At 45.2% G+C, this 25,749-nt stretch overlaps 1 protein-coding gene across 1 annotated transcript in view; it reads left to right on the top strand.

Moving 5' to 3' along the window:
* Nucleotides 1–14,625, top strand: part of KAT2B (lysine acetyltransferase 2B) — a 78,649-nt gene extending 64,024 nt beyond the window's left edge. Inside the window, exons 13-17 of the mRNA XM_008057649.2 lie at nucleotides 3,458–3,572; nucleotides 7,325–7,361; nucleotides 7,582–7,645; nucleotides 7,742–7,826; nucleotides 12,558–14,625. Of these exons, the coding sequence (XP_008055840.1) occupies nucleotides 3,458–3,572; nucleotides 7,325–7,361; nucleotides 7,582–7,645; nucleotides 7,742–7,826; nucleotides 12,558–12,751 (495 nt within the window). The 3' untranslated portion in view covers nucleotides 12,752–14,625. The remainder of the gene's footprint in view (nucleotides 1–3,457; nucleotides 3,573–7,324; nucleotides 7,362–7,581; nucleotides 7,646–7,741; nucleotides 7,827–12,557) is intronic.
* The last annotated feature ends 11,124 nt before the right edge of the window (nucleotides 14,626–25,749 follow it).

Genomic DNA, 25,749 nt, shown 5'->3' with positions numbered 1-25,749 from the left:
TCAGCCTCCCAAAGGCGCGGGATTACAGGCTGAGCCACCGAGCCCGGCTTAGCTAGTTTTCTAAAAGGCTCTCTGAAGTCACCACAATAAAATAATGCATTTGGGTTTCCATAGTATCTTCTTCCACAGGATTCAAATGAGCTTTTACAAGCATTATTTTTTTATTTTTATTTTCTTGAGTCGGAATCTTACTCTGCCACCCAGGCTGGAGTGCAGGGGCACAATCACGGCCACCGCAGCCTCGATCTGCTGGGCTCAGGTGATCCTTCCGCCTCACTTTTCCAAGTAGCTGGGACTAGGGGCATCTGCCAACATGCCCGGCTAACTTTTGATTTATTGTAGAGACGAGGTCTCAACAAGTTGCCCAGGCTGGTCTCGAACTCCTGGGCTCAAGCGATCCTCCTGCCTCAGCCTCCCAAAGTGCTGGGATTACAGGTGTGAGCCACCACACTGGGCCAGATTGTGAAACCTCGATCCACATGTGATACCACAGGGAACTGGGTTTGTGGTAGCCAAGGCAAAGCCACTCGAATCAATGCAGCTTTTTTGTAAAGACACATGCAAAGACTCGGGACAAATTGGAGAGGGAGAAGACCCTCCCCCATTTTCTGTTTGGTGAGACTGTGAAACTGACAGCAATAGGTCACAGACTGAGACACGGATGTCAGGAGAGGAAGGTGGGGACTTACTTTCACTCGGAAGGTGTGGATTTTGAGGTCATGGCGGGAGGGAGGTTGAGTGGAGCATTTTCTAGGGAGGTGGAGGCCGGACACCGGAACACAGGCCAAACGTCGTCTTTCTCCGGAGCGGTCCTTGGAGGTGCGGGGAGGTTAGGAGGTCCCCCGCTCCCATTAGCATCGCTTCCCAGGAGCCCATGCAGTCTTGAAGACGCTACATACGGTGTGAGGCTATTTCATGTGAGAGTCCCCTGGCCAAAAGGCGAAAGCTTTTCCAAGGGAAACACAGTCCTCCATGTATTTTCTGAAGGTGTCCCTTGAAGAGGTGGCCCTTGGGGTTCATGTTTTAAAAGACTTGGGCTTCTAAATAAACGGGAAGCATCTGCCACCCTCAACCCTGTCCCAGGTGGCAGCCGCTAGTCTCATCCGGCTGATGGCGCCTGACATGCGACCGGGCCAAATCAGGGCACGCCGTGAGTGTCAGATCCTCTGACTCCAAGGACTTCATGTGAATACATGGTTGTAAGACTTCTTACAGTGCCTTCCTATTAATTACACGGAACAATGACATTTTAGATATAATGGGTTGAAAGAAATATACTATGGAAATCAATTTCACCTGTCTCTTTTTCTTTTTCTTTCTTTTGAGTCCAAGTCTCACTCTGTCACCCAGGCTGGAGTGCAGTGGCATGCTCATGGCTACCGCAGCCTCGACCTGCTGGGGCTCCTGCTATCCTTCTGCCTCAGCCTTCCAAGGAACCGGAACTATAGCCGTGCACTACCACGCCTGGCTAATTTTTTATTTATTGTAGAGACAGGTCTCACCAAGTTGTCTGGGCAGGTCTCAAACCTGCAGGCTAAGGCAATCCACTCGCCTCAGCCTCCAAAAGTGCTGGGATGACAGGCCACCGAGCCTGGCCTCACCTATTTCCTTTTACCTTTTTTTAATGTGGCTACTAGGAAATTTTAAATTACGTGAGTGGCTCGTATTATGTTTTTATTAGACAAACATCTAGATTTACCGGAAATTTACTAGTCCCATTCATTTTATGAAGTTCTGTGTTTAAGTAGTAAGATTACATATTCGTGTGCAGTACATGCCAGCCATTTGTTTGAAATCAAGCAGTTAGGAACTAGAATTTTTGTTTTCCTTTGTGAATTCAATTAGTGACTTCTATTATTTTCATTTTTCTTTTCCAAAATTCAGTTATGATATGACTAATTTCAGGGTGACGAAATTAACCACACTGAAGCTCTTGGAAGTAGTTATTTCATTCAGTATATTAAGAATTATTTTATACAACTGGTCAGGCATGGTGGCTCATGCCTGCGATCCCAACACTTTGGGAGGCCAAGGTGAGAGGACTGCTTGAGCCCAGAAGTTTGAGACCAGCCTGAGCAACTTGGTGAGAACTCTAAAATAAGTCAAAGTATTACTAATAATATTAATAAGTCAAAAATATTAGCCAGGCATGGTGGCGTGCCTGTGGCTCCAGCTACTTGGAAGGCTGAGGCGGAAGGATCACTTGAGCCCAGCAGGTCAAGGCTGCAGTGGCTGTGAACATGCTACTGCACTCCAGCCTGGGTGGCACAGAAAGACTCCCACTCAAAAAGGAGGAAAGAAAGAAAGAAAGAGAGAGAGAGAGAGAGAGAGAGAGAGAGAGAGAGAGAGAAAGAAAGAGAGAAAGAGAGAGAGAGAGAGAGAGAGAAAGAAAGAAAGAAAGAAAGAAAGAAAGAAAGAAAGAAAGAAAGAAAGAAAGAAAGAAAGAATGAATTATTTTACAAAACATCTCTCAAAATTCCCGAATGGGCCCTGGCATCCCCTGTTAGGGTTTGTTGCTTTAACAGACAACACCTGAGAGTTGATTTTTCTCTTTTCTTTTTCTCGTCGAGGCAGCCTGCCATGATAGGGTTGCTTTTTTGTTGCTACCAGAAAAGGCCAGCACTCCAGCTTCGAAAAGCTTAAATAATAGTCAGGCATGAACGGCTCCAGGCTTGGGGTACTTTCTGGGGCCCGTTCCCCGGCGCCTCCCACCTGAAGGGAACCAGTCCTAGTTGCAGGATTGGAAAGTTTTCTGTCGCTTGATGGAGTGGCGACTGCCCAGGGCTGCTGTCCTGGAATTCTGGCAGAGGCTGTTTACAGCAGCAGTGTAAAATAATCAGCTCTTGGGCCAGGGACAACACATGGACCCCAGGGGCAGTGTCTTCCCTCAGTAGTGGCCTCTCTGGGTGGCAGGGACAGCCCCTCAAGGGCGGGTGTGTCATTGAATGGTTTTATTTCTTACCTGCTCAGTAGCTGTCATCCTTTTCTGCCATCTTGTTTCATGGAAAAGACTTAACTTTGTATTTACTTATTTTAATTTTAAAGATGTGGGGTACAATTCAGGATTAGGTACATAAGCGGTCATCACACAGGCAAAGTTGGGCCATCCTTTGGTCCCCACTTTGCCAGGTTTGGGATCAGGTAACCCATATTGATGTAATGTCCCCCTCCCCTCCCCTGGCAGTACCCCACTACTGCTAATCCCTTTTTTTATAGTATTGTGGTCAGTGTTCAGGGTCTGCTTATGAGTGAGAACATGTGGCACTTTGTTCTTCATTTCTGTGATAGATCGCTGAGTGTGAGAGACTCTGAATCCATCCAAGTTGCTGTGAAGTCCATCAGTTTGTCCTTCGAAAAGACTTGACTTTGTTCGGGAACCATTTTGCTTGGTTGGGCGGACTCGAACCATAGCCTTGGACTTCTGTCGCTCAACACAACCTCTTCCTGTGCTTTACAGATCATCAAAAAGCTGATCGAAAGGAAACAGGCCCAGATTCGAAAAGTCTACCCTGGACTTTCGTGTTTCAAGGACGGAGTTCGACAGATTCCCATAGAAAGCATTCCTGGAATTAGTACGTATGGACCTTCTTTTAAAAGCAAAAATGTGGCGGGCATGGTGGCTCATGCCTATAATCCCAGCCCTTAGGAAGGCCGAGGTGAGAGGATTGCTTGAGCCTGGGAGGTCGAGACCAGCCCTGGGCAACATAGTGAGACCTCGTCTCTACAAAAAAATGAAAAACATAGCCAGGCATGGTGGCGCACACCTGTAGTTCCAGCTACTCAGGAAGCTGAAGTGGAAGAATCACCTGAACCAAGGAGGTTGGGGCTGTGGTGAGCTGTGATAGTGACACTGCCCTCCAAGCTGGCAGCAGAGTAAGATATCGACTAAAAGCAACTACCACCAAAAAAAAAAAGAAAAAAGGAAAACCAAGTGTAAAAGCAAACATTTTTAGTAACGCCATGAGTTGTGTTTGAAAGTATTTCCAAAGCACCATGAGTTGTGTTTGAAAGTATTTCCAAAGCGCCATGAGTTGTGTTTGAAAGTATTTCCAAAGCGCCATGAGTTGTGTTTGAAAATATTTCCAAAGCGTAGGAACTCAAAAAGCTTCACTGCCTGCCTGCCTCTGTGCATGTTATCTTTGGTCTTTTAAGAAGAGCAAATGCTTTCCTTTTATCTCTTTTCTCTACCTCCCAACACAAACAAACCAGAGAGAGCTAAGCTGCTGCCTTCTTTTAGCTGGTTTTTGTTGTTGTTGTTTTGTTTTTTGAGCCAGGGTCTCACTCTGCCACCCAGGCTGGAGTGCAGCGGTGTGATCACAGCTCACCGCAGCCTCGACCTCCTGGGCTCAAGTGATCCTCCCTCCCCAACCTAGTCCATAGGCGTGGACTACCATGTCCAGCTAATTTTTTTGCTATTTTGTAGAGGTGAAGTCTCACTACATTGCCCAGGCTGGTCTTGAATTCCTGGGCTCAAGCCGTCTTCCTTCCTCAGTCTCCCAAAGTGCTAGGATTACAGGCGTGAGTCATCGTGCCCAGCGTGTTGAAGCAGTTAATATCCACCATTTATTAAGAGCCAGTTTTTGTACGGTGCTAGATACTCACCATACACAACCTTGACAGCAGAGAAATCCTGTTTTAAAAACGGGGAAACCAAGTCTCACAATGGTTATGACATTTAGTGTTCATGGTATATAACCAGTAACGGCTAGAATGAGAAGCCGCCCGGTTCTGATCAAACATCTCACCATTGGCACTGTGTCTGACCATGGCTGTGGTTGCAACCTGCGAGGTCTGTGCTTGACCAAATGAGTTTCCACAAACTTCTAAAAAATGTCATTTGCCATGTGTGGTGGAAATCATATGATTTGTTTCAAGTTTCAAATTTTAAATAGTTTTTCTAAGGGCTCTTGTCTGTATTAGAAATGAATTGTACTGGGTTAAGCCAAACAAAATAGTTGTTTTGAGAAATCAAGAACTACTGACAATCATTTGGCAATTTTATTTGGTTCAAATCCAGATTCTTTTAGTACACTGAAGAATAATATACTAGCTGGAGGAATAATATACTCATTTATTTTGGGTCAGAGTCTCACTGTGTTGCCCAGGCTGGAGGGCCATGAGACAATAACAGCTCACTGTAGCCTCGACCTCCTGGGCTCAGGTGATCCTTCTGCCTTAGCCTCCCAAGTAGCAAGGTATACAGGCTCACACCACCATGCCTGGATCATTTTGTGTGTGTGTGTGATTGGTTATTGTTTTGTAGAGATGAGATCTCACTGTATTGGCCTGGCAGGTCTCGAACTCCTGGGCTCAAGCAATCCTCCTGCCTCGGCCTCCCAAAGTGCTGGGATGACAGGCGTGAGCCACCATGTCCTGCTTTGTTTGTTTAACAAACAAAACAAAATCAAACAAATTAAAATTCTCCAGAAAAAAAAAAAAGATATTATCTGGACACGATATTTTACTTCCTGACATGGGCCCGACAGTCGATCTCACTTTTACAACTAAGTCCAGAAATCCCTCTTCTGTTTCATCTCTGTCCACGGCATAATAGCTCTCTTACCACTGCATGCCTACATAGGTCAGGTGCTCGTCTGTGCTGTTTATCTACATCGACTAATCTCTGTGGGGATGACCCTACCTAATTTTTGGAGTTCCGCTTCATAGATCAGTAAAACCGAGAGGCGGCCAGGCACGGTGGCTCATGCCTATAATCCCAGCACTTTGGGAGGCTGAGGTGAGTGGATTGCCTGAGCCCGCGGGAACAAGACCAGCCTGGGCAACATAGTGAGACCTGGTCTCTACAATAAACCAAAAAATTAGCTGGGCGTGGTGGCTTGCACCTGTAGTTCCAGCTACTCGGAAGGCTGAGGCAGAAGGATTGCCTGAGCCCTGCAGATCGAGGCTGCGGTGACCGGGAGTGTGCTACTGCACTCCAGTCTGGGTGACAGAGTGAGACTCTGACTCAAAAAAATAAAAATAAAAATGAACTGTTGCCTTTCAAGGAGAGAGCAGGACTGCCAGTCCCGTGCAGCTCTCTCAGACTGCAGGCCATATTTCTATCTGCTGTGCTAATCCTCCTCGCCTCACAGGCAGGGTCTTGACCAGATAAAAGAGACATCGGGACAGAGTTTGTTGTGACCTCAAATGACAGCATGGTGATTCCTAAGGAATTTGACTTGTAGTTTGAAAAATGCACATGCCTGTGGTACTGGATATATTTATTTCCTTATTTTTTATTTTTGAGTCAGAGTCTCACTCTGTCCCCCAGGCTGGAGCGCGGTGGCACAATCACAGCTCATCGCAGCTCGACTGCCTGGGCTCCGGCGGTCCTTCCACCTCAGCCCCCCGAGTGGCTGGGACTACAGGCATACCATGCCGTGCCTGACTAATTTTTTAGTTGGAGATATGTATCTATCTCCCAGAGTGCTGGGATTACAGATGTGATCCACCACACCTGGCCGAATCTACTTGTCATATATAAAAAATATATATCTACTTGTCATGTATATATATATGTATATGTATGTATGTATATATACATATATGTGTGTATATATACATGCATGTATATACATGCATGTGTATATATGTATATAAATATATATGTATGTATATAAATATATATGTATATATGTATGTAAGTATATATGTGTATGTATGTATATATGTATGTATATAAATATATATATAAATATATATGTATGTATATATATTTATATATATAAATATATATGTATGTATATATATTTATATATAAATATATATGTATGTATATATATTTATATATAAATATATGTATGTATATATATTTATATATAAATATATATATATTTATATATGTATGTATATAAATATATATATATGTATGTGTATATATATATATATTTATATTTATATTATGCTCTCCCCAACCATTCAGAGAATGACATACTAGCTGGAAGAATAATATACTTGCTTTGTAGAGTCGAGGTCTCGCTATATTGCCCAGGCTGGTCTTGAACTTCTGGGCTCAAGCAATCCTCCCACCTCAGCCTCCCAATATTAAACAAATATATATTTGTTTTATGCTCTGCTCCGAAAGTTTGGAGTCTCTGCCTTAAAATTGCCAACACACAGGCAGTGTTGTCCGCCTTGGACCTGTTTTGTACTGTCAGCTTCCTGGGGCGGGGACCACCTGTGTGTCGTTCATGGCAGTCTCTCCCCAGAAGGACACTCCAGGGAGGTTCGGCTGTCATTGATGGTGTTTTGGATAAGTAGGAACGGTGCTGTGCTCTTGACCCGAAGCCGTCCTCACTCAGTGTTTCATTTTGTTGGCCTACAGGGGAGACAGGCTGGAAACCAAGCGGAAAAGAGAAGAGGTAGGTATGACGCCCGGAGGGCGGGAGGGAAGTGGTGTGCTCCCCTCCCAGCAGCGTGGAGGGGAAGGGCCGGCCGGCTGCAGCCCGAGGGCCGGGGGGGGTTTTGGCTTTCTGGAATGATCCCACGTTGAGGCTTTTGTGGGAATGAGCGGGGTGGCGGTCAGCCGGCCCGTGGGACCAGCCCTGACCAGTGCTCTGTGTTTCTTCTTTCCCATTCAAGTAAAGACCCCAGAGACCCCGACCAGCTCTACAGCACGCTCAAGGGCATCCTGCAGCAGGTGAAGGTAGGCGCCCTCTTGACTCGCCTCCTGCAAAGATTTTGAAATGATTTCCCACATGGAATTTCCACATTAGATGCCTTACTTTTTTCTCTACCCAAGAGCCACCAAAGCGCTTGGCCTTTCATGGAACCTGTGAAGAGAACAGAAGCTCCGGGATATTATGAAGTTATAAGGTTTCCCATGGGTAATGCTGTTAACCTTTTCTAAGTATAGATGTAAAGCTCTCTGGATGGCGGTGTGGGGGACACTTGGTGGCCGAGGTGGATCTGTGCGCTCCTCCGATGTGGGTAGGGCGTGTCTAATGGGTGGTGGGATCCCAGAAGACAAAGGACATGTGGAGATGCCGTTGGTAGGGTCATCCCGCAGCTGGCCACAGAGCCCACGCGTGTGCAGTGACACTAGACGCAGAAAGTCCAGGGGACATGCACCCGCTACTGGACGTGAACACTGGCCGTTCACATAGAACCTTGCTAATATTCTGCCTGTTTGGTTGCAAATGGAAAAAGATCAGGTTGTCCTCTTCATATGTTTTGAGTCTACTTGTCATGAATAGTTGTTCCTTTTTTGGAGTTGAAGTCTCACTCTGTCGCCCAGGCCGGAGTGCAGTGGCACGATCACGGCCATGGCTGCCTCGACCTGCTGGGCTCAGGCAATCCTTCCGCCTCAGCCTCCAAGTAGCTGAAGGTACAGGCACACCACCACACCCAGCTACATTTTTTTTTTTAATTGTAAAGATGAGATCTTGCCAAGTTGCCCAGGCTGGTCTTGAACCCCTGGGCTCAGGCAATTCTCTCGCCTCGGCCTCCCAGAGTGCTGGGATGACAGGCGTGAGCCACCATGCCTGTGCCTGACCGAGTCTACTTGTCATAAATAGCTCTTCCTTTTAAGAATGTTTCCAGCTGATATGAAAGAAGTCAGATGAAGCTGTTGGCTGTACTTTCAGAGGGAGAAAACCTACTGAATGCAATTCTTGATTTTTCGTGTCCTTGATGGACACTGTGAGTGTCAGTTGCATATACTCTTTGTTTTAAGCTTTGTTTCACATCCCAAAACAAACGGTGTGGGACAGCTTCAGGAAAGCAGGGCTGTGGAGTTTGGCGCTGTGCCCACAAGCCTGATTCGTTGAGTCACTTGAGAATCTCCACATTAGACCAGTGAGGATGACAGACAACGGGTGCCTGTGGTTGTTTTTTTTTTTTTTTTTTGGAGACCGCCAGTGTCTTCTGTTTCTCTTCTACTGGTGATCTGTTCTAGGTGCTAAGAGCAGGGAAGTAGTAAAATGTGAAAAGCAAGATATAACCGAGAGCTATTTACGAGTGTTTTCTGTGACATTCATTTTCGCCTCAATGGCTCACGTAGTTTTTCGTGTGTTTGTATTTTGTTGTTTTTAGTCGGGGTCTCACTCTGTGGCCCCAGGTTGGAGTGCAGTGGCATGGTCACGGCTCCATCTCCTGGGCTTAGGCAATCCTTCCGCCTCGGCTTCCCAGGTAGCTGGGATTACAGGCACACACCACCACGCATGGCTAATTTTTTAATTTTTATTTTTTTGTACAGACTGGGTCTCGCTATGTTGCCCAGGCCGGTCTTGTTTTTGAACTGCAGGACTCAAGCAGTCCTCTCACCTTAGCCTCCCAAAGTGCTGGGATTACAGGCATGAGCCGCCATGCCCGGCTTGTTTTGTATAGTTGCACTAATTATTTCCGTAGCCTGTCCTCCTTAAAGTCAACATACGTCCAGAATGCTTCTCTTTTCCTTTCCTCTCTGCCTTTCTACTATATGTTTCCATTTTGAGAAAACCACAGGGAGGGTGGACTCTCTCTAGAATTCTGCGTGGAAGGGTGATTTGGGAATCCGTCGGGCTGAAAAATGTTTTCAACTCTGTCTACTTCCAAGCTCAGGTTAACTGATTTTTGCAACCCTGACCTCATCTCAGCTTCTCTTGTGAAACCCTCATGAGATGCTGTAGGAGTCTGGGGAGAATAATTCCCTCTCAGCCCCTGTCTGTGTGCCCCCTCCTGTCCACACGCCCCCTGCCCGTGCATCCTCCCCTTTTCACATGCCCACCTGTTCATGTGCCCCCCTATTCTCCCGCCTCCGTCCACGTGCACTGGTGGGTTCTTGAGATCCCGTCTGTCCGAGCCGGCTCACAGCCTGCTATCTGAAAGTGTTTCTCCTGGACCAGCCTGAGAAGGGTGTGCCTCTCTCCAGTTGGCACCACCTGTATGCAGAGCTGAGGGCTTCTGAGAAGATCATTGGCCCCGGGGAACAAGGGCAGGAAGGGGCTGAGATGATACTAGACAGAGTCAATTAAAGCAGTAAATGGTGCTCTCTAGGAGAGTAGTGATTTTTCTTCTTGGGATTCTTCAGGATGCTGAGCAAAATGTGTCTTGCTCTTGGAGGGTCGCACGTTTGAAGACAAGACTGACCAGCCAATATTTAAGTTTCTCCACGATTGCTTTTTGGGGGTTTTCTAAAGACATTTCTCTTCTTTCCCTGTTCTACAAAACTCCCTTCCTCTTCTGTGGAAGGGCTCGAATGCATCTCCTGTTACCTAGGATTCCTATGCTGGGGAGAAGGCAGATGAAAAGAGAATAACTTAACGGTGATTTCTTATTTGGTACCATCACTTCTGGTCATTCTCTTTCTAACCGACATCATTTAGTCAATTGAAAAAAATCTGAGAAGGCTAGAGGAAGGAACATGGGATCTATAGCCCTGAAACGGAAAGAAAATAGTGGAAGGATGTACTCAGAATTGGTTACACTTAGAATAATCCACACGCCTCTATAATTTGTGCTTTGTTTCTGCTCCATTTCAGCCTTTCCCCATCTCTTCCTACCCGCCCCCCCCACACAAAATAGTTTGAGGCATCTCTACAAAAAAAAAAAAAAAAAAAATTAGCTGGGCATGGTGCTTTATACCTGTCATCCCAGCTGCTTGGGAGGTGGAAGCGAGAGAATTGCCTGAGCCTAGGAGCTTGAGACCAGTCTGAGCCACATGGTGAGACATCTCTACAATAAATAATAAAAAAAAAATAGCTAGGTGTGGTGGCACAGACTTGTGGTCTCAGCTACTCAGGAGGCTGAGGCAGAAGGATCGTCTGAGCCCAGGAGGTTGAGGCTGTGGCAAGCCACGTAATTGTGCCATGGCAGTCCAACCTGGGTGACAAAGTGAGATCCTGACTCAAAAAAAAAAAAGAAGTTTGAAAAGCTTTTGGACAAACTTCTTTGCTCAGGGGTCATCCTTACCCCTCTTACTTTGCTTGTTTTTGGTTACGTGTCGCTTCCTTCTAAAACATCATAAACACGCCGGGCAGCATGTCTGATGTGGCAGGCGTTGAGGTGGGCGTCCATCTAATTTTCCTTAGACACAGTTTAGTTGTTCTCTCTTCCTTCAAAGAGAGAACTTCTTGATCTGTTCAGTCACATGTGGGTGATGCCTCCGGTGAGGGATTTGTGTATGGAACACTTTTAGATTTTTCCTTCCCTCTAAATTATTTCAGTTAGAAAAGAGAGTTTTGAAAGTTGAACTTACAGATGTGATGATATATGCTCTGATCCAGATAGGTTTTAGTCAAAAGAGACAGGCAGAAGCAGATCTTTCCATTTCTTCTTCTTCTTCTTCTTTTTTTGAGTAGGGGTCTCAATCTATTGTCCAGGCTGGAGTGCAGTGGCAAAATCAAGGCTCAGGGCAGCCTCAACTTCCTGGGCTCAGGTGATCCTTCTGCCTCAGATTCTCAAGTAGCTGGGACTGTGAGGACATGCCACTACTCCTGGATGATTTTGTGTGTGTGTGTGTGGAGATGAGGTCTCGCTATGTGGCCTAGGCTGGTCTCAAACTCCTGGGCTTAAGTGACCCTCCCACCTTGGCCTCTCAAAGTGCTGGGATTACAGGTGTGAGCCACCATGCCCAGCCTCCAATTCTTCTTTGATGTTTTGTGGTAGATTTAGGATACTGGCGCAAATGAATTTCTCCCCATTTTAGGATGTTGTACATAAATTTGTTTAGCTTATTACATGATAATCCTAATGTATTTGGTTGTAAGTTTCTTTCCCTCTGGGAAATTTTATAGCATAGTGGGAATCTGGGGTATTGGTAGTCATAAGTGGGTTTTTTTTGTTGTTGCCATTTTGACTTATTTTTCCATACATAGCCAATACAATTATAATTTTTAATACTAGAACCAGACTTAAAAAAATCATGGACCCATAAATAGACATGTGTTAGCATCTTCTAATCTACATGGAATTCTTCAACTTGGTCCTGACACTGAGGATTGAGGATTGTGGTTTTATCAGTTTAGATGAAGTACTGTTTTCACTTGTAAAAACCCAGTAGATGCATTAAGAGAGTATTTTCTACAACAGTCTTCTAAGGCTTACTTGCTGTAGAAAACACATGGTTAATTAAAGTTTGTGGTTCTTACTTCACTGATGGACACAAAATTCGTTACATGCAAGCCCCCCGGGGTATTTGCAGGTGGGTTTATGATCGGTTTCTCTACTTGAGTTCTGTCCTACACCACCAACACAACGGTAAAGGCTGAAACAAACCCTGTCTGTTTTGATTTAAGGAATTGAATGTCCCACCTGCTGTAGTCATTGGAATGAGTAGCTCACCTGAGTCAGTTCGTTGGGCTCTTTGTTGCTAATCTACTCTGCAGCCTCTGAATGAGGATTGCACCAGGGACCTCTGACGACAGCCCCTGTAATGTTCACACTTTAAAGAACCCAGAAAAGAATGAGCATAAGATTTAAGAAGTGTCTTCCTTGACCGTAAGGGTTTTTCTTAAACAAAGGCACGGGGATAACAAAACGGTAATCACACCGACACCATAGCTCTTTCCTGGCCTTAGTGTTGCCAGCTAGTGCTTAAAAGGAGTCGAAGATTGCTAATGTTTCTTTTTCCTGTGCAGATCTGAGAACCATGAGCGAACGCCTCAAGAATAGGTACTACGTGTCTAAGAAATTATTCATGGCAGACCTGCAGCGAGTCTTTACCAATTGCAAAGAGTACAACCCCCCTGAGAGCGAATACTACAAATGTGCCAATATCCTGGAGAAATTCTTCTTCAGTAAAATTAAGGAAGCCGGCTTAATTGACAAGTGATTTTTTTTTATCCTTTCCCCCCCTCCTTAAAACTCATCAAGCAGTGGGCCCATGGCAAGGCGGTTTAGTTTTACAAAGAATTGGACACAATGGATTGAAGAGATGGAACCATGTAATAATTAGCACTTTGGAAAAACAAAAAAATCTCCTCTTAGCTTTTCCGATATGTATTTAAATGGAAGTCGTAGGACATCTTTATTTTATGGGATAGATTTTAATCTAATTTACTACTATTCATGTTCATTTTCTACAGCATGGCCATTAGTGGACTGGTCGGTGAGAGGCGACCAGGGGTTTCCTTAAAACCTGTATGTGAGGAAATTGCACATCGGAGCAAAATTGGGGGGAGGGGCGGCTTCTGGAACATTTTCAGACCTTGAATGTTTCCATTTTTCCTAATGGAATGTGAGAGTTTATTTTTATTGTCTTCTGAAGGACTTTAAGGAGGGGATACAAGGTAACAAAGCCCAAGAGGCGAAATGTGTGATGTTTGAGTCTCATTGTAGACTTTTTATATATATATATTTTTTAAAACACTCATCCAGATGAGGTGCTTTGAGCAGTTCTGAAAAACGCAGTTCCAGAAAGCAACTGCTTTAATTCCTAAGGAAGAAATGCTAAATAATGCAGACTTTTTTTTTTTTTTTTAAATAAGCATCTGGGGTTTTGATCTTTCTGTCCACCTGCGACAAACCTGTCATGCATAACCACTATCTTAATCATGATTTCTGTACACAAATGTGTAATGGCCCATTTGACTTTGCCTATGCAGGCCTTAAGTCCCACAAGGTCACTCCCCAGGCCACCAAGACGTAAGCTTGAGAACACTTGATATTGAATCCACATGCTTTCATAGGGAACAGTGTGTGTCCATTCCTGTTTCAGCCCGGTGAATCCTTGCTCTAATCAGTAAGGATTTGCCTCTTCCCTATGATACACACGGCCCCGGTGATCATGTAGACACGGCCATTTTTCCCTTTTGCATTTCCAGATTATGTGTGTTGTCTGAGGTGAGTTCAAATCCCACCCGGGTTTGCCATCAGCAATTTTCACCCCTGCCTTGGTGGAAAGGCCCCACTAAGATCTCTCACGCAGCCTCTCCACCTGTCTCGGGGTTCCAGTTTAGTGCTCGGATTTATTTCCCGACTACACTACATCAAAAAGTAGGACACCCGCAACCCCAGCTCTGGGAAACCACCTACACGCAACCTTAAAAAGGAAGGCCACCTTGATGGCCCCGACACTAATTTTTACGATGCAAATTTATAAACTGATTTTTGTAGAGGACAAGGTTTTAAAAGTGTATTTCACTTGATGTTTTCTATCCGCGTCAGTCCACGAAAACGATCATGAATAGTCGTCAGAAACAGGTGCCAGAGCTCAACCACACTGAAGGAAAAAGAACTGTAAGAGGCCGTCAGGTTGGAAGGGGTGTGGGCGACACGCGAGAGACCTCCAGAATGCGTGCTGAGAACGCCTCGGCGGTTTTGAGTCTGAGACTCCGCCCTGAGTGGTGTCCAGCTTGCCGATAAAGAACGGTGACACAGTTGGGATGGAGTGTCTGGGACTGCCTGTCCCGGACCCGCGGAAACATCTGTCCAGCTTGGTTTCCTGTGAAAGTTTGGGATCTTCTGGGTAGACATTCTTCTAGAGTATGGTCTTTAAAATCAGATGGTCTCTTCTATATTGAAAGCATTTTTATGTTTTCTAATTTAAAAAAAAATTCATATTTTCTTATAGATCTTGTGCAATAAAGCTGAAGTAGAATGTGTGGTTTTTGCAAATGCTTTAACAGCTGATGAAATTTTACATTTGTAAAATTAATATATTGTACTGGTACAGAATAGTTTTAAATTATATTTTAAAAACTCCCAGTCTGATGGTGTGTTTCTCTTTTGGTGGTGGGGGTAGGAGGGCAGGACCCAGGGACCGTGTGCTCTGGCTGGTGAACCTCGGCGGTGTCCTTAAGCCTCGGGTCTGAAGCATTTTGCTGCCTTTGCGGGAAGTTTTGCAAAAATCCGTCCTTCATTGGTGAGAGATTACAAATTGTTTCTTGTTTTGAAAAGTCATGAGGGATGACTATTTCATGACTGGAGAAAGAGGAGACAGCACTGGATGGCAACGCTGTGAAGGTTGATGTCAGGGAGGCTGATGGATGGGAACTGAGAACCCAACAGTGCTGGGAAGACACAGCGGTCCTGGAACTGTGGCAAGGGCTCCCAAATGCACCAGGCCTGTGGGCTTGCAACGAGATATGCCCACCAGCAGTACCAGCCCTGACACTCCCACTCAGAGGACAGCCACGTACTTGTAACAGCCAGTGTAAAAACTGTCTCCACCAAAAAATCAAAAATTAGCTGGGTGTGGTGGTGTACGCCTATAATCCCAGCAGTTTGGGAGGCTGAGACAGGAGGATTGCTCAAGCCCAGGAGTTTGAGACCAGCCTGGGCAACAGAGCAAGACCTAGTATCTACAAAAAAATTAAAAAATTAGCCAGGTGTGGTGGTGTGCACCGTAAGCCCAGCCATTTGGGAGGCTGAGGTAGGAGGATTGCTTGAGCTCAGGAGTTTGAGACCAGCCTGGGCAACAGAGCAAGACCTTGCATCTACAAAAAAAATTAGCCAGGTGTGTGGTGGCATGCACCTATAATCCCAGCAATTTGGGAAGCTGAGGTAGGAGGATTGCTTGAGCTCAGGAGTTTGAGACCAGCAGCTACAAAACATTAGCCAGGTGTGGGGGCATGCACCTGTAATCCCAGCTATTAGGGAGGCTGAGGTGGGGAGGATCACCTGAGTCCAGGAGGTCGAGGCAGCAATGAGCCACGATCGTGCCACCGCACTCCAGCCTGGGCAACAGAGCAAGACCCCAACTCAAAAATTAAAAAAAAACCCAACCTGTTACCTAGAGCCCCTCCTGACCCTCCCGACCGGCCTGAAGTCCCACCGCCCACCGAGCCCGTAGTGCAACCTTCCTGACGAGTCCTCTATGCAGTGGGTCTGGCTTGTGTCACCCACCATGAGAGGGACTCCATCGAGGCCACAGTGACAATCCCCCAGGTGAAACGGCCGGGGGATCGGGCCCACGGGATTGGGTCCAGGATGCATGGGGATGTGTGGCATGTTTCTCCAGGTGGCCCCAGAGCCGCCGTCACCAGACGCCCTCTTCTCTGTGGGTGGAGAGGCTGGCCTCGAAGCTGGGCCCCGTGAAGATGCAGAGCAGCCGGTGTGGACCTCGGCCCCATCCCGCCCACGTCTCCACGACCACCATGCTGGCTGAGCACTCTCTACTGGGGTCTCCAGCTCCTGGGAGGCCGGCTCCGGGATTCTTTTCTTCGTTTTTGGAGAGACAGGGGCTGGAGTGCAGTGGCACGGTCACAGCTCACCACAGACTGGATCTCCTGGGCTTAAGGGATCTGATCTTCCTACCTCAGCCTCCCAAGCAGCAGGGACTACAGGTACACAACATCGCACCTGCTTAATTTTTTGATTTTTTTTTTTTTTTTTGGTAAAGACGAGGTCTCTCTATGTTGCACAGGCTGGTCTCAAACTTCTGGGCTCAAGTCATCCTCTCACCTTGGCCTCCCAAAGTGCTGGGATTACGGGCGTGAGCCACCGTGCATGGCCTTGTAAGCAAACACTTTTCTGCAGGACTTTTTTAAAACAAAAGCTTTCGTTTCTCTTGTTAGGCTGCAAAATCGATGTGAGCTTAATTTTATAGGAAACTTCCCCAGTACTTATTTGTGTTAACCTTTGGAGCCTTTTGGATTCCAGTTCCCTCTGGGTTTTGCATTTATAAATTATGAATGTATTTATAAACTATATAAAGATAACATTTTCTCATATTCATGTTACTGGTACAAACATTGCACAGCCCGGGAGGCGGATGGAACCGTCGATTGAGATGCCAGATGCAGGCTGGGCTCAGTGGCTCAGCCCATCATCCCCAAACTTTGGGAGCCTGCAGGTTCGAGACCAGCCTGGACAACTTGGTGAGACCTCGTCTCTATGATAAATCAAAAAAATTAGCTGGGCGTGGTCGTGCATGCCTGTAGTTCCGGCTCCTTGGAAGGCTGAGGCGGAAGGATCGCCGGAGCCCAGCAGGTTGATGCTGGGATGGCCGTGGGTGTGCCACTGCACTCCAGCCTGGGCGACAGACTCCGACTCAAAAAAAGAAAGATGCCAGACGCTGACCTCCAAGACACCCGCGATCCAGCATCTGAGTGAGAGCACGCAGGTGGACGTGAGCCCACCTAGCAATCCCATCCAGGGCCCACTCTCCAACATTTACTCATTTGTTCATTTATTTATTTGAGTCAGAGTCTCACTCTGTCGCCCAGGGCACGTCTCTCTTCCCTCCCCCGCCCCCCCACTTACTTCCTGTCAGTCTCACTCTGTCGCCCAGGCTGGAGTGAACCTTCCATCTCAGCCTCCCAAGCAGCTGGGACCACATACAAGTGGCTAATTTTTTGATTCACTGTAGAGACAAGGTCCTGCTATGTTGCCCTGGCTGGTCTTAAACCCCTGGACTCAGGCAATCCTGTCGCTTTGGCCTCCCAAAGTGCTGGGATGACAGGCATGAGCCACCCCTCCTAGCCTTACAGTGATACTTATTAAGCAAATGTCACTTCCCCGGTCCCCTGAGGCCTCTCCTTCCGTGTCTCCCCCATTGCAAAAATCTCCAACCTAGATTAGCCTGTGTGTAGAGACATTCTGGAACTTCCACCAGTCGAGTGCCATGAGATGTCAAAGAAAGGCAGAATCTGGGAAGCAGGAACTCAGGGGAAGCTTCCCAGAGGAGCTGACTTATCGGCGTGTGCTGAAAGGCAAACTGGCACCAACCAGGGTAAAATGGGGGCGGGGGCGGGCAGAGGCCCAGGCCAAGAACTCTGGAGGAAGGGAAGAATCCAGCATGACAGGAGCTGGCGTGGGAGGTGGCCCAGGCCCTTGCAGGCTGGGTGAACAAGGCCGGGTTTTATCTTCGGAGAAACAGGAAGCGGCCGTTAAGCATGATCATATGCTGTGATATTTTAAAAATCACCTTATGCCAAGTACAGTGGCTCACGCCTGTCATCCCAGCACTCTGGGAGGCCAAGGTGAGAGGACTGCCTGAGTCCAGGTGTTCGAGACCAACATGGGCAACTTGGCGAGATCTCGTCTCTACAATAAATCAAAAAATTAGCCGGGCATGGTGGCTCGTGCCTGTCATCCCAGCACTTTGGGAGGTGGAGGTGAGAGGACTGCCTGAGCCCATGGGATTGAGAATAGCCTGGGCAACATGGTGAGACTTCGTCTCTACAATAAATCAAAAAATTAGATGGGTGTGGTAGTGTGTGCCTGTAGTTCCAGCTAAATGGACGGCTGAGGCAGAAAAGTCTCAGCAGGCTGAGGCTGCGGTGGCTGTGAGTGTACCACTGCACTCCAGCCTGGGCCACAGAGTGAGATTCTGATCCAAAAAAAAAAAATCACCTTGGCAATGGGATAGGAAACTTTGGTAACACAATATCAAAGACTAAGACAACTTAAAAATCTTTGCCTTCTGAAAATATCAGGAAGTGCAGGATACATGCAGTCAATTTAAGGACATGAGATTACGAAGAAGAAAAGACAACCTTCAAGTGACGTCACCAACAGGAAACTAAAAATGGAAAGACTGAGCATGGTGGCTCACACCTGTAATCCCCGTACTTCAGGAGGCCAAGCCGGGAGGATCGCTTGAAGCCAGCAGTTCACGACCAACCTGAGCAACATAGTGGAACCTTGTCTCTACAAAAAATAAAAAATTTTATCTGGGCCTGGTGGCCCACACCTGAAGGCCCAGGTCCTTGGGAGACTGAGGCAGAAGGATCCCTTGAGCCCAGGAGTTCAAGGCTGCAGTGAGCTGTGGTCACACTACAGCACTCTGCCTGGGTGACAGAGCAATGCCCAGCATTTTGGGAGGCCGAGGTGAGAGGACCGCCTGAGCCCACGAGTTCGAGACCACCACGGGCAACTTGGTGTGACCTCATCTCTACAATAAATTAAGAAAAATTAGTTGGACGTGATGGCGCATGCCTGCAGTTCCAGCTACTTGGAAGGCTGAGGTGGAAGGATCGCCTGAGCCCAGCAGGTCGAGGCTGTGGTGGCCATGAGTGTGCCACTGCACTCCAGCCTGGGCAACAGAGGAGAGTCCAACTCAAAAAACAAACAAATAAATAATAATAGTTTAAAAATAAAAATAGGAGGTCAACACATGTACTGATTCTTTGGTCATCCTGAAAAAGTTGCTATCTTTAACTGAAGGGCTTAGATTTCTCTCTCTTTTTTTAAAGACAGGGTTTCACACTGTCACCCAGGCTGGAAGGCAGTGGCACCAATCAATCACGGCTCACCATAGCCTCTGACTCCTCGGCTCAAGAAATCCTTCTGTCTCATCCTCCCGTGTAGCCGGGACTACAGGCGTGTGCACCATGCTCAGATCAGTTTTCTAATTTTTATAGAGACAGGGTCTTGCTTTGTTGCCCAGACTGGTCTCAAACTCCAGGCCTCAAGCGATCCTTCCGCCTCAGCCTCCGGAAGTGCTGGGATTACGGGCATGAGCCACCTCGTCTGGCTGAAGGGTTTAGGTTTTAGTAGGTATGTGGGTTAAGGGAAAGACTGGACATCCCCTCGCCCCTCCACCCACACACATAAAGCTAGAAGCTATCAGAGGGCTGTACACACGAGTGAAAGCGTGGGCTGAGAAGGTTTCCTAAGGATTTGAAGCCCTTGGACTGTACCTCTAGCAGGTTTGGGCTTCCAGTTTACATTTTCTCCCTGGTCTGGGAATCCCTAGACAAATCCCCAAATGAAGCATACAGTAAAAATTGCTTTCTTAGGTAGGTGCTATCTCCAGGGCTCCTGGTAAAAGCAAACACAAAATCAGTGTGCAAGGATGTTTCTATAACATAGTCCGCAATTTTTTCTCACAAGAAAAAAAAAAGATTCACCATAGCAAAAACACGAAAACAGCCCCGCTGCCCATCAAAAGTGAACTGCATTAAAAAAAAAATGTACATATCCACGACGGAGTATGATGTAGCCATAAAGGAGGGCAAAGTCATGGACTTCGCAGCAAATTGGATGGAGTCGGAGACCATCCTGCTTGGTGACCTATCACAGAAACGGAGAACTGAAGACCGCTTATTCTCACTCGTAAGTGGGAGCTGGGCCTTAATCACATGAGCACAAGGGAGGGGTCGGCAGTTGAGGGACACTGCCAGAGGAGGAGGGGGAGGGCACACAACCAGGCAAAGGGTACCTGGTCTCAAACCAGGAGAGGCGAGGACCAGGTGGAGGCCCAAACTTCACCCGCATGCAGTCTACTTGTGTAGCTAATCCTGACTTGGACCCCACATCTTTATTAAAAAAAAAGTTCCACAACAGATGAGCTCACAGTAAAAACCTAGAAAACATGTGAATAAATACTTCATCATGATCAAAAGTCAGCAGAGACCACAGTCAGCATTAAACACCTGACGTGAGAAAACACATCAATAGCCTAAAAAAAAAGGGCTTATATTGAGAACAGAACACTAAGTGACAGGTTAAACAGGCTATGCTATAACCAAGGATAGGACAAGTGAACTGGAAAATATAAAATTGATGAGATGGTATGGAAAGAATATAGCTTAAGGGGATAAAAAGTGTTAACATCAAGTTGTTGACAAGGTACAAAAAAAAAGAGACAGAAAATACGCAAAAGGGGTTAAGAGACAAAAGACAGGCTGTAACCCACATGAATTCCATCAGGGTAATCAGGGTAGCCTATTTGTTTAGTTCACTGAGGCAACCTGAGTCCCTGGAACAATGCCCACCAAACCCCAAAGTCCCAAAACTCTTAGATGTGGCAGGTGGAAAGAATAGGGCAAACATGATATTCAACAAGCCGATACTTTTTCATGTTGATGAAAGGCATGCGTATGTGCAATCACAGTGAGTCCCAAGGAGAGTCCATTTCTGTCTTCCACTTCTGCCCATGAAGGCGTGACTGCTATGGGACTTGCAGTCTTGCGAGAAAATAGGATGGAGTTTATTAATCAACTGCAGTCAGAAACTGGGCAAGAGGTAGTGACGGACTGTGATCCCAGAGAGAAGGAAAACAAGCGGAGACCCCGACACTCATCCCACGATCCTTCTCGAGGTAGTTTCGGAATTGTGGCACAGGCAGTGGGAACCCAGAAAGCCCAGTGATGCCACACAGTTGAGGAGCTAGAGACTGAGGCTTCGAGAGGTTGAGGAAGCAAGAATTTGCTAGCAGGGTCCTAGCTGGGGAGGATCCATGCAGAGAGAAATGGCCAGAATTCTGCCTAAGGGTCTCCTGGTCTTGGCTGAATCCTAATCAGCACATGTGTAGGTGAAACCCGGCGAAACTAGGGGAAGCACTGCGGAATAAAGAACCGTGAGAGGGAGCTGCGGGCCACACGACTCAGAGCTCAGACGGGCTGGGAGTCATCCAGGCGCCCGCATCCAGCATGGGAAGACCTTGCTGGACACACGAGACATTGACCAGAGACCTCACATCTTAGAACTGAGGTGAGTGAGTAGAGACTCCCTTAGACTTGCCCCAATAAACTTAAATGTAAGCCTGAAAAGAACCAAGCCGACAAACAACTGCTTGACAAACTTTGACAAAACAAAGTTAAAAACTCTTAAAAGGAATACAAGAACAGAGCTTATAATGCAAAATTCCTAATGTACAGTATCCAGTAAAAATAAGATACACAGTTCAGAGAAATGTAACACATGCCTAGAAGAAAAACTGGCCAACAAAAGTGGATCCAGAAACGACAGAAGTAATGGAATTAGCAGATAAGAATATTAAAAGTTGTCGTAAACATTAAAAATATGCTCAAAGATATAAAGAAAAACATGACCACAATAAGGAGAAGCTGGAAGATATATATATTCTTTATATATATATAAAGAACCAAATGGAATTTTAAGAGGTGAAAAAATACAACTTAAAAACAAAGTATTAAAAAGCTTGTCTCTACAAAAATTAAAAAATTAGCCAGTTGTGGTAGCATCCACCTGTTGTCCCACCTCCTCGGGAGGCTGAGGTGGAAGGATCAACTGAGCTTAGGATGTTAAGGCTGTAGTGAGTCATGATCATGACGCTGCACTGCAGCCTGGGTGACAGAGTGAGATCCTGATTCAAAATAAATAAATATTCAGGACATAAATGAAAAATTCTCCAAAGAGACTGATACTAAAAAGCAAAACAAAACAATCAAACAAAAACAAGACAAGCTGAACTTCTGAAAACGAGACTCATTTAGGGGAGTACACAGTGTAGTGGAAAGCATTTTTTTTTCTTCCATCAAACTGAAGTAGTACAGGAAAGTTTTAACAGTAGACTAGAACTGGTGGAAGAAAGGATCTCAGAACTTGAAGATAAGCCTTTCAAATTAACCCAATTGGAAAACAGTAAGTAAAAAGAAGAGAACAAAGTCTCCAAGAAATGTGAGTTTTCATGAAACATCCAAACCCGAGAATCGAAGGTGTTCTTTAGGGGAAAAAAAAAAAAAAAAAGGAACAAGGTATGGAAAACTTATTTAAGGAAATAATTAAGGAAAACTTTCTGGCCTTGCCAGAGATATAGTCATCAGGTTGTGCAAAGTCAATGCAAAGAATTTTAAGAGCAATGATACCAAAGCATCAAATTATGCCTAAAGGTAATGATATCAGACCAACAGCAGACTTCTCAGCAGAAACCCTACAAGCTAGAAGGGATTGGGGCCCTATATTCAATCTCCTCAAACAGATCAACTGTCAGCCAAGGATTTTGTATCCTGCAAAAAGTAGGTTTCAAAAATGAAAGAGAAATCATGTATTTCTCATACAAGCAAAGACTGGGGGAATTTGTCACCACTAGGCTAATTCTATAAGAAACACTCAGAGGAGTTCAAAATGTTAAAACAGTGAGAACTCACTCACCCCCACCATCCATTCAAGGACCCACCCCTGTGACCTCCCATGAGATCAGTCTTCTAACAACGGGGATTAAATTTCAACATGGGATCCGGAGGGGACAAATATCCAAACTACAGCAGATAGAAAACACAAAAATTTGATGGACATAAAAACAATTATAGCAGTTATCACAAATATGGAAATTTACAATTCCTAAGGAAAAAAATTAATTCAACAGATTCAACAGTTAAAGAGTCTGTTAGACTTATGATCATTAAAAAAAAAAATAGTACAAAATTTTCCCACAAAAGCTCAGAAGAATAAGATGGTTTTAGTAGCAAGTTCTGCCAAACCCTCAATAGGTACAATTTGCTCCCATAGAGCAAAGAAAAAAAAAAATTTCCTAACTGATTTTATGAGGGTGTTATAGTCTTGATATCAAAAATACGAGGTGCATATGGGAAATAATATAGGCGAATTTTACTTATGAGCATAGATACAAAAAATCCTAAAAAAAAATCAGCAATTTCAACATATTTTAAAAATTGACTTAGGCCAGGCTCAGTGGCTCAGCCTGTCATTCTAGCACTTTGGGAGGCCGAGGCGAATGGAGTGCCTGAGCCTGCAGGTTCAGTCCAGGCAACTTGGTGAGATCTCGTCTCTGCAATAAATCAAAAATTAGCTAGGTGTGGTAGCTCTTGCATGTACTTCTGGCTACTTGGAAGGCTGAGGTGGAAGCATCGCTGGAGCCCAGCAAGCAGGTCGATGCTGGATGGCCGTGAGCATGCCACTGCACTCCAGCCTGGGTGGACAGAGTGAGACTCAATTCAAAGGAAAAAAAAATTAAAATAAATAAATAAGACATAAAAAATTGAATTAAAAGGAAACATTGGGGAGAAACTTTATGATATTGAATTTGTAAGTGATTTCTTGGCTATGACACAAATAGCACAGGCAACAAAAGAAAAAATAGAAAAGTTGGATTCCATCAAAATTCTAAATTTTTGTGCCTCAAAGGACACCATGAACAGAGTCAAAAGGCATCCACAGAATGGGGGAGGATATTTGGGAATGACACATCTGGTAAGGGATTAATATCTAGTATATATAAAGAACTGAGACCCCCACAACAAAAAACCATCCCATTTACAAAATGGGCATTGACTTGTGTAGACCTTTCTCCAAAGATCGACAAACCCAAATGTCCATTGATGGTAAAGAAAATGTGTATATGTACAATGAAATGTTATGCATCTTCAAGAAGGAATAAAATTGATGCATGTTATGACATAGATGAACCCTGGAGTATGCTAAGTAAAATTAGCCTGATACAAAAGTATAAACATCGAATGATTCATTTCTTTGAAGTACTTGGGACAGTCCAATTCATAGAGAAGAAAGTGGAATGGTGGTCACCAAGGGCTAGGGGCAGGGGGAGAAGGGGGAGTTATACTTTGATGGACACAGAGTTTCAGTTTGGGACGATGTGAAAGTTCTGGAAAATGACAGTGGTAATGGTTGCATGAAAACATGCATATATTTAATGCTACCGAACTGTATACTTAGGAATGATCAAAATGACCAATTTTATAAATATATCCTTCTTCTCTTCCCAAATTGTGACTATACAATACCCAGCACAAAGCAAGACAAATAAACCCATGGAAAGAAGCTTGGTAAATGACAAAGACAGATATATCCATGAGGAAAGGGGAGATTAGTCAATGAATTGTGCTGGGACCGCTGGTTATCCTTATGGGGAGAAATAGAATCAGGTTCCTAGTCGTCAAAATAAATGTCACATGGTTTAAAGCCCTTAAAGAACACATTTTAGACAGAATCTTAAAAAAAAAAAAAGTGATAGAGGGTACTAATATTTAAAACCCCAAATATCAAAAGACACAAGGTAAAAAAGGGTAAGAGCTTGAGGAAGGATATTTATAATCCATGTAAAGAGAACAAAGGAATGGTAGGCGAATATAAGTTTACTACTTTTATACAGAAAAAGACATTCCAGTAGAAGAGGTGTGATAATTCATAGAGGGAGAAATAAGAATGACCAATGAACACTTGGATTCTCACAAGTAATTGAATGAGATATGATCTCTCAGAATTGAAACAAGAGAAAAATCATTTCCTACTTCTTGGTGTGGTGAATTGTGATGTCTACGAACACCGAGTAATCTACAGTGTGTGGGGATATGGGACTTATAAATTGCCCTTAGGAGAGTAACATACTCCTCATCAGTGGCGCCTCTGTGGAAAGCAGCTCGTTCCCTCGCAGGGAAGCCAGAGTTCAACACGCTCCACAGAAACCAAGCACATGTGTATGAGGGCGCAGGCAGCCATGAGACACTAATTTGTAGATAATACAAAAGTGGAAATAACTCCCTCTCAAAGAACTGATTAAGTCTGGTTTATTTACAACAACAAAAAAAACTGTACAGTGATGAAAATAATCTACATTTGCCAATCTAGATACATCTCAAAAGCCACGGGTAGTTGTAAAACAATATGCACATGATCACATTCATATAAAATGTTAAGAGTCAAAACAATACTTAACAGTCTATGGATAAACACGACAGCAAGAATATAGACACACGAAAAGTGCAAACACTTTACACTGATCTTAGGATGATGGCTGACTCTGGGGATGGAGGGAAGGTGAGGATTAGACAGATTAGAGGGCATCAGAAAGGAAGGATCCAGCGGAATAAAGCTGATCTAGAACGGAGTTGGCATATTTTTTTGGTAAAGGGCCAGAAAGGAAATATTTTAGGCTTTGCAGGCCAAGGGGCAAAATCAAAAATATTATATAGGTTCCTTATTGGGGCTCAAAGTTAGTGTCTCCTATCACCAAAACTGAATCCGAGTGTTTGATTTTTAAAAAATTATTTAAACACATCAAAACCTTCACGCTTGCAGACCACCCAAAAGCAGGCAGTGCTGGATCTGGTCCGTGGGCCACAGTCCTGATCCGCTTTCTGTGGTGACGGAGATGCTCTCCATTTCCCTGTTGCCCAGTGGGGTCGCCCTACCCGCATGTGGCTGGTGGTTCCTTGAGTG

The sequence above is a fragment of the Carlito syrichta genome, unplaced genomic scaffold (assembly GCF_000164805.1).
Source record: "Carlito syrichta isolate Samal-C Ts95f unplaced genomic scaffold, Tarsius_syrichta-2.0.1 Scaffold303100, whole genome shotgun sequence".
In the NCBI taxonomy this organism is placed as follows: domain Eukaryota; kingdom Metazoa; phylum Chordata; class Mammalia; order Primates; family Tarsiidae; genus Carlito; species Carlito syrichta.
The sequence above is the reverse complement of the archived record's forward strand: the minus strand, read 5'-3'. Positions and strand labels throughout refer to the sequence as shown.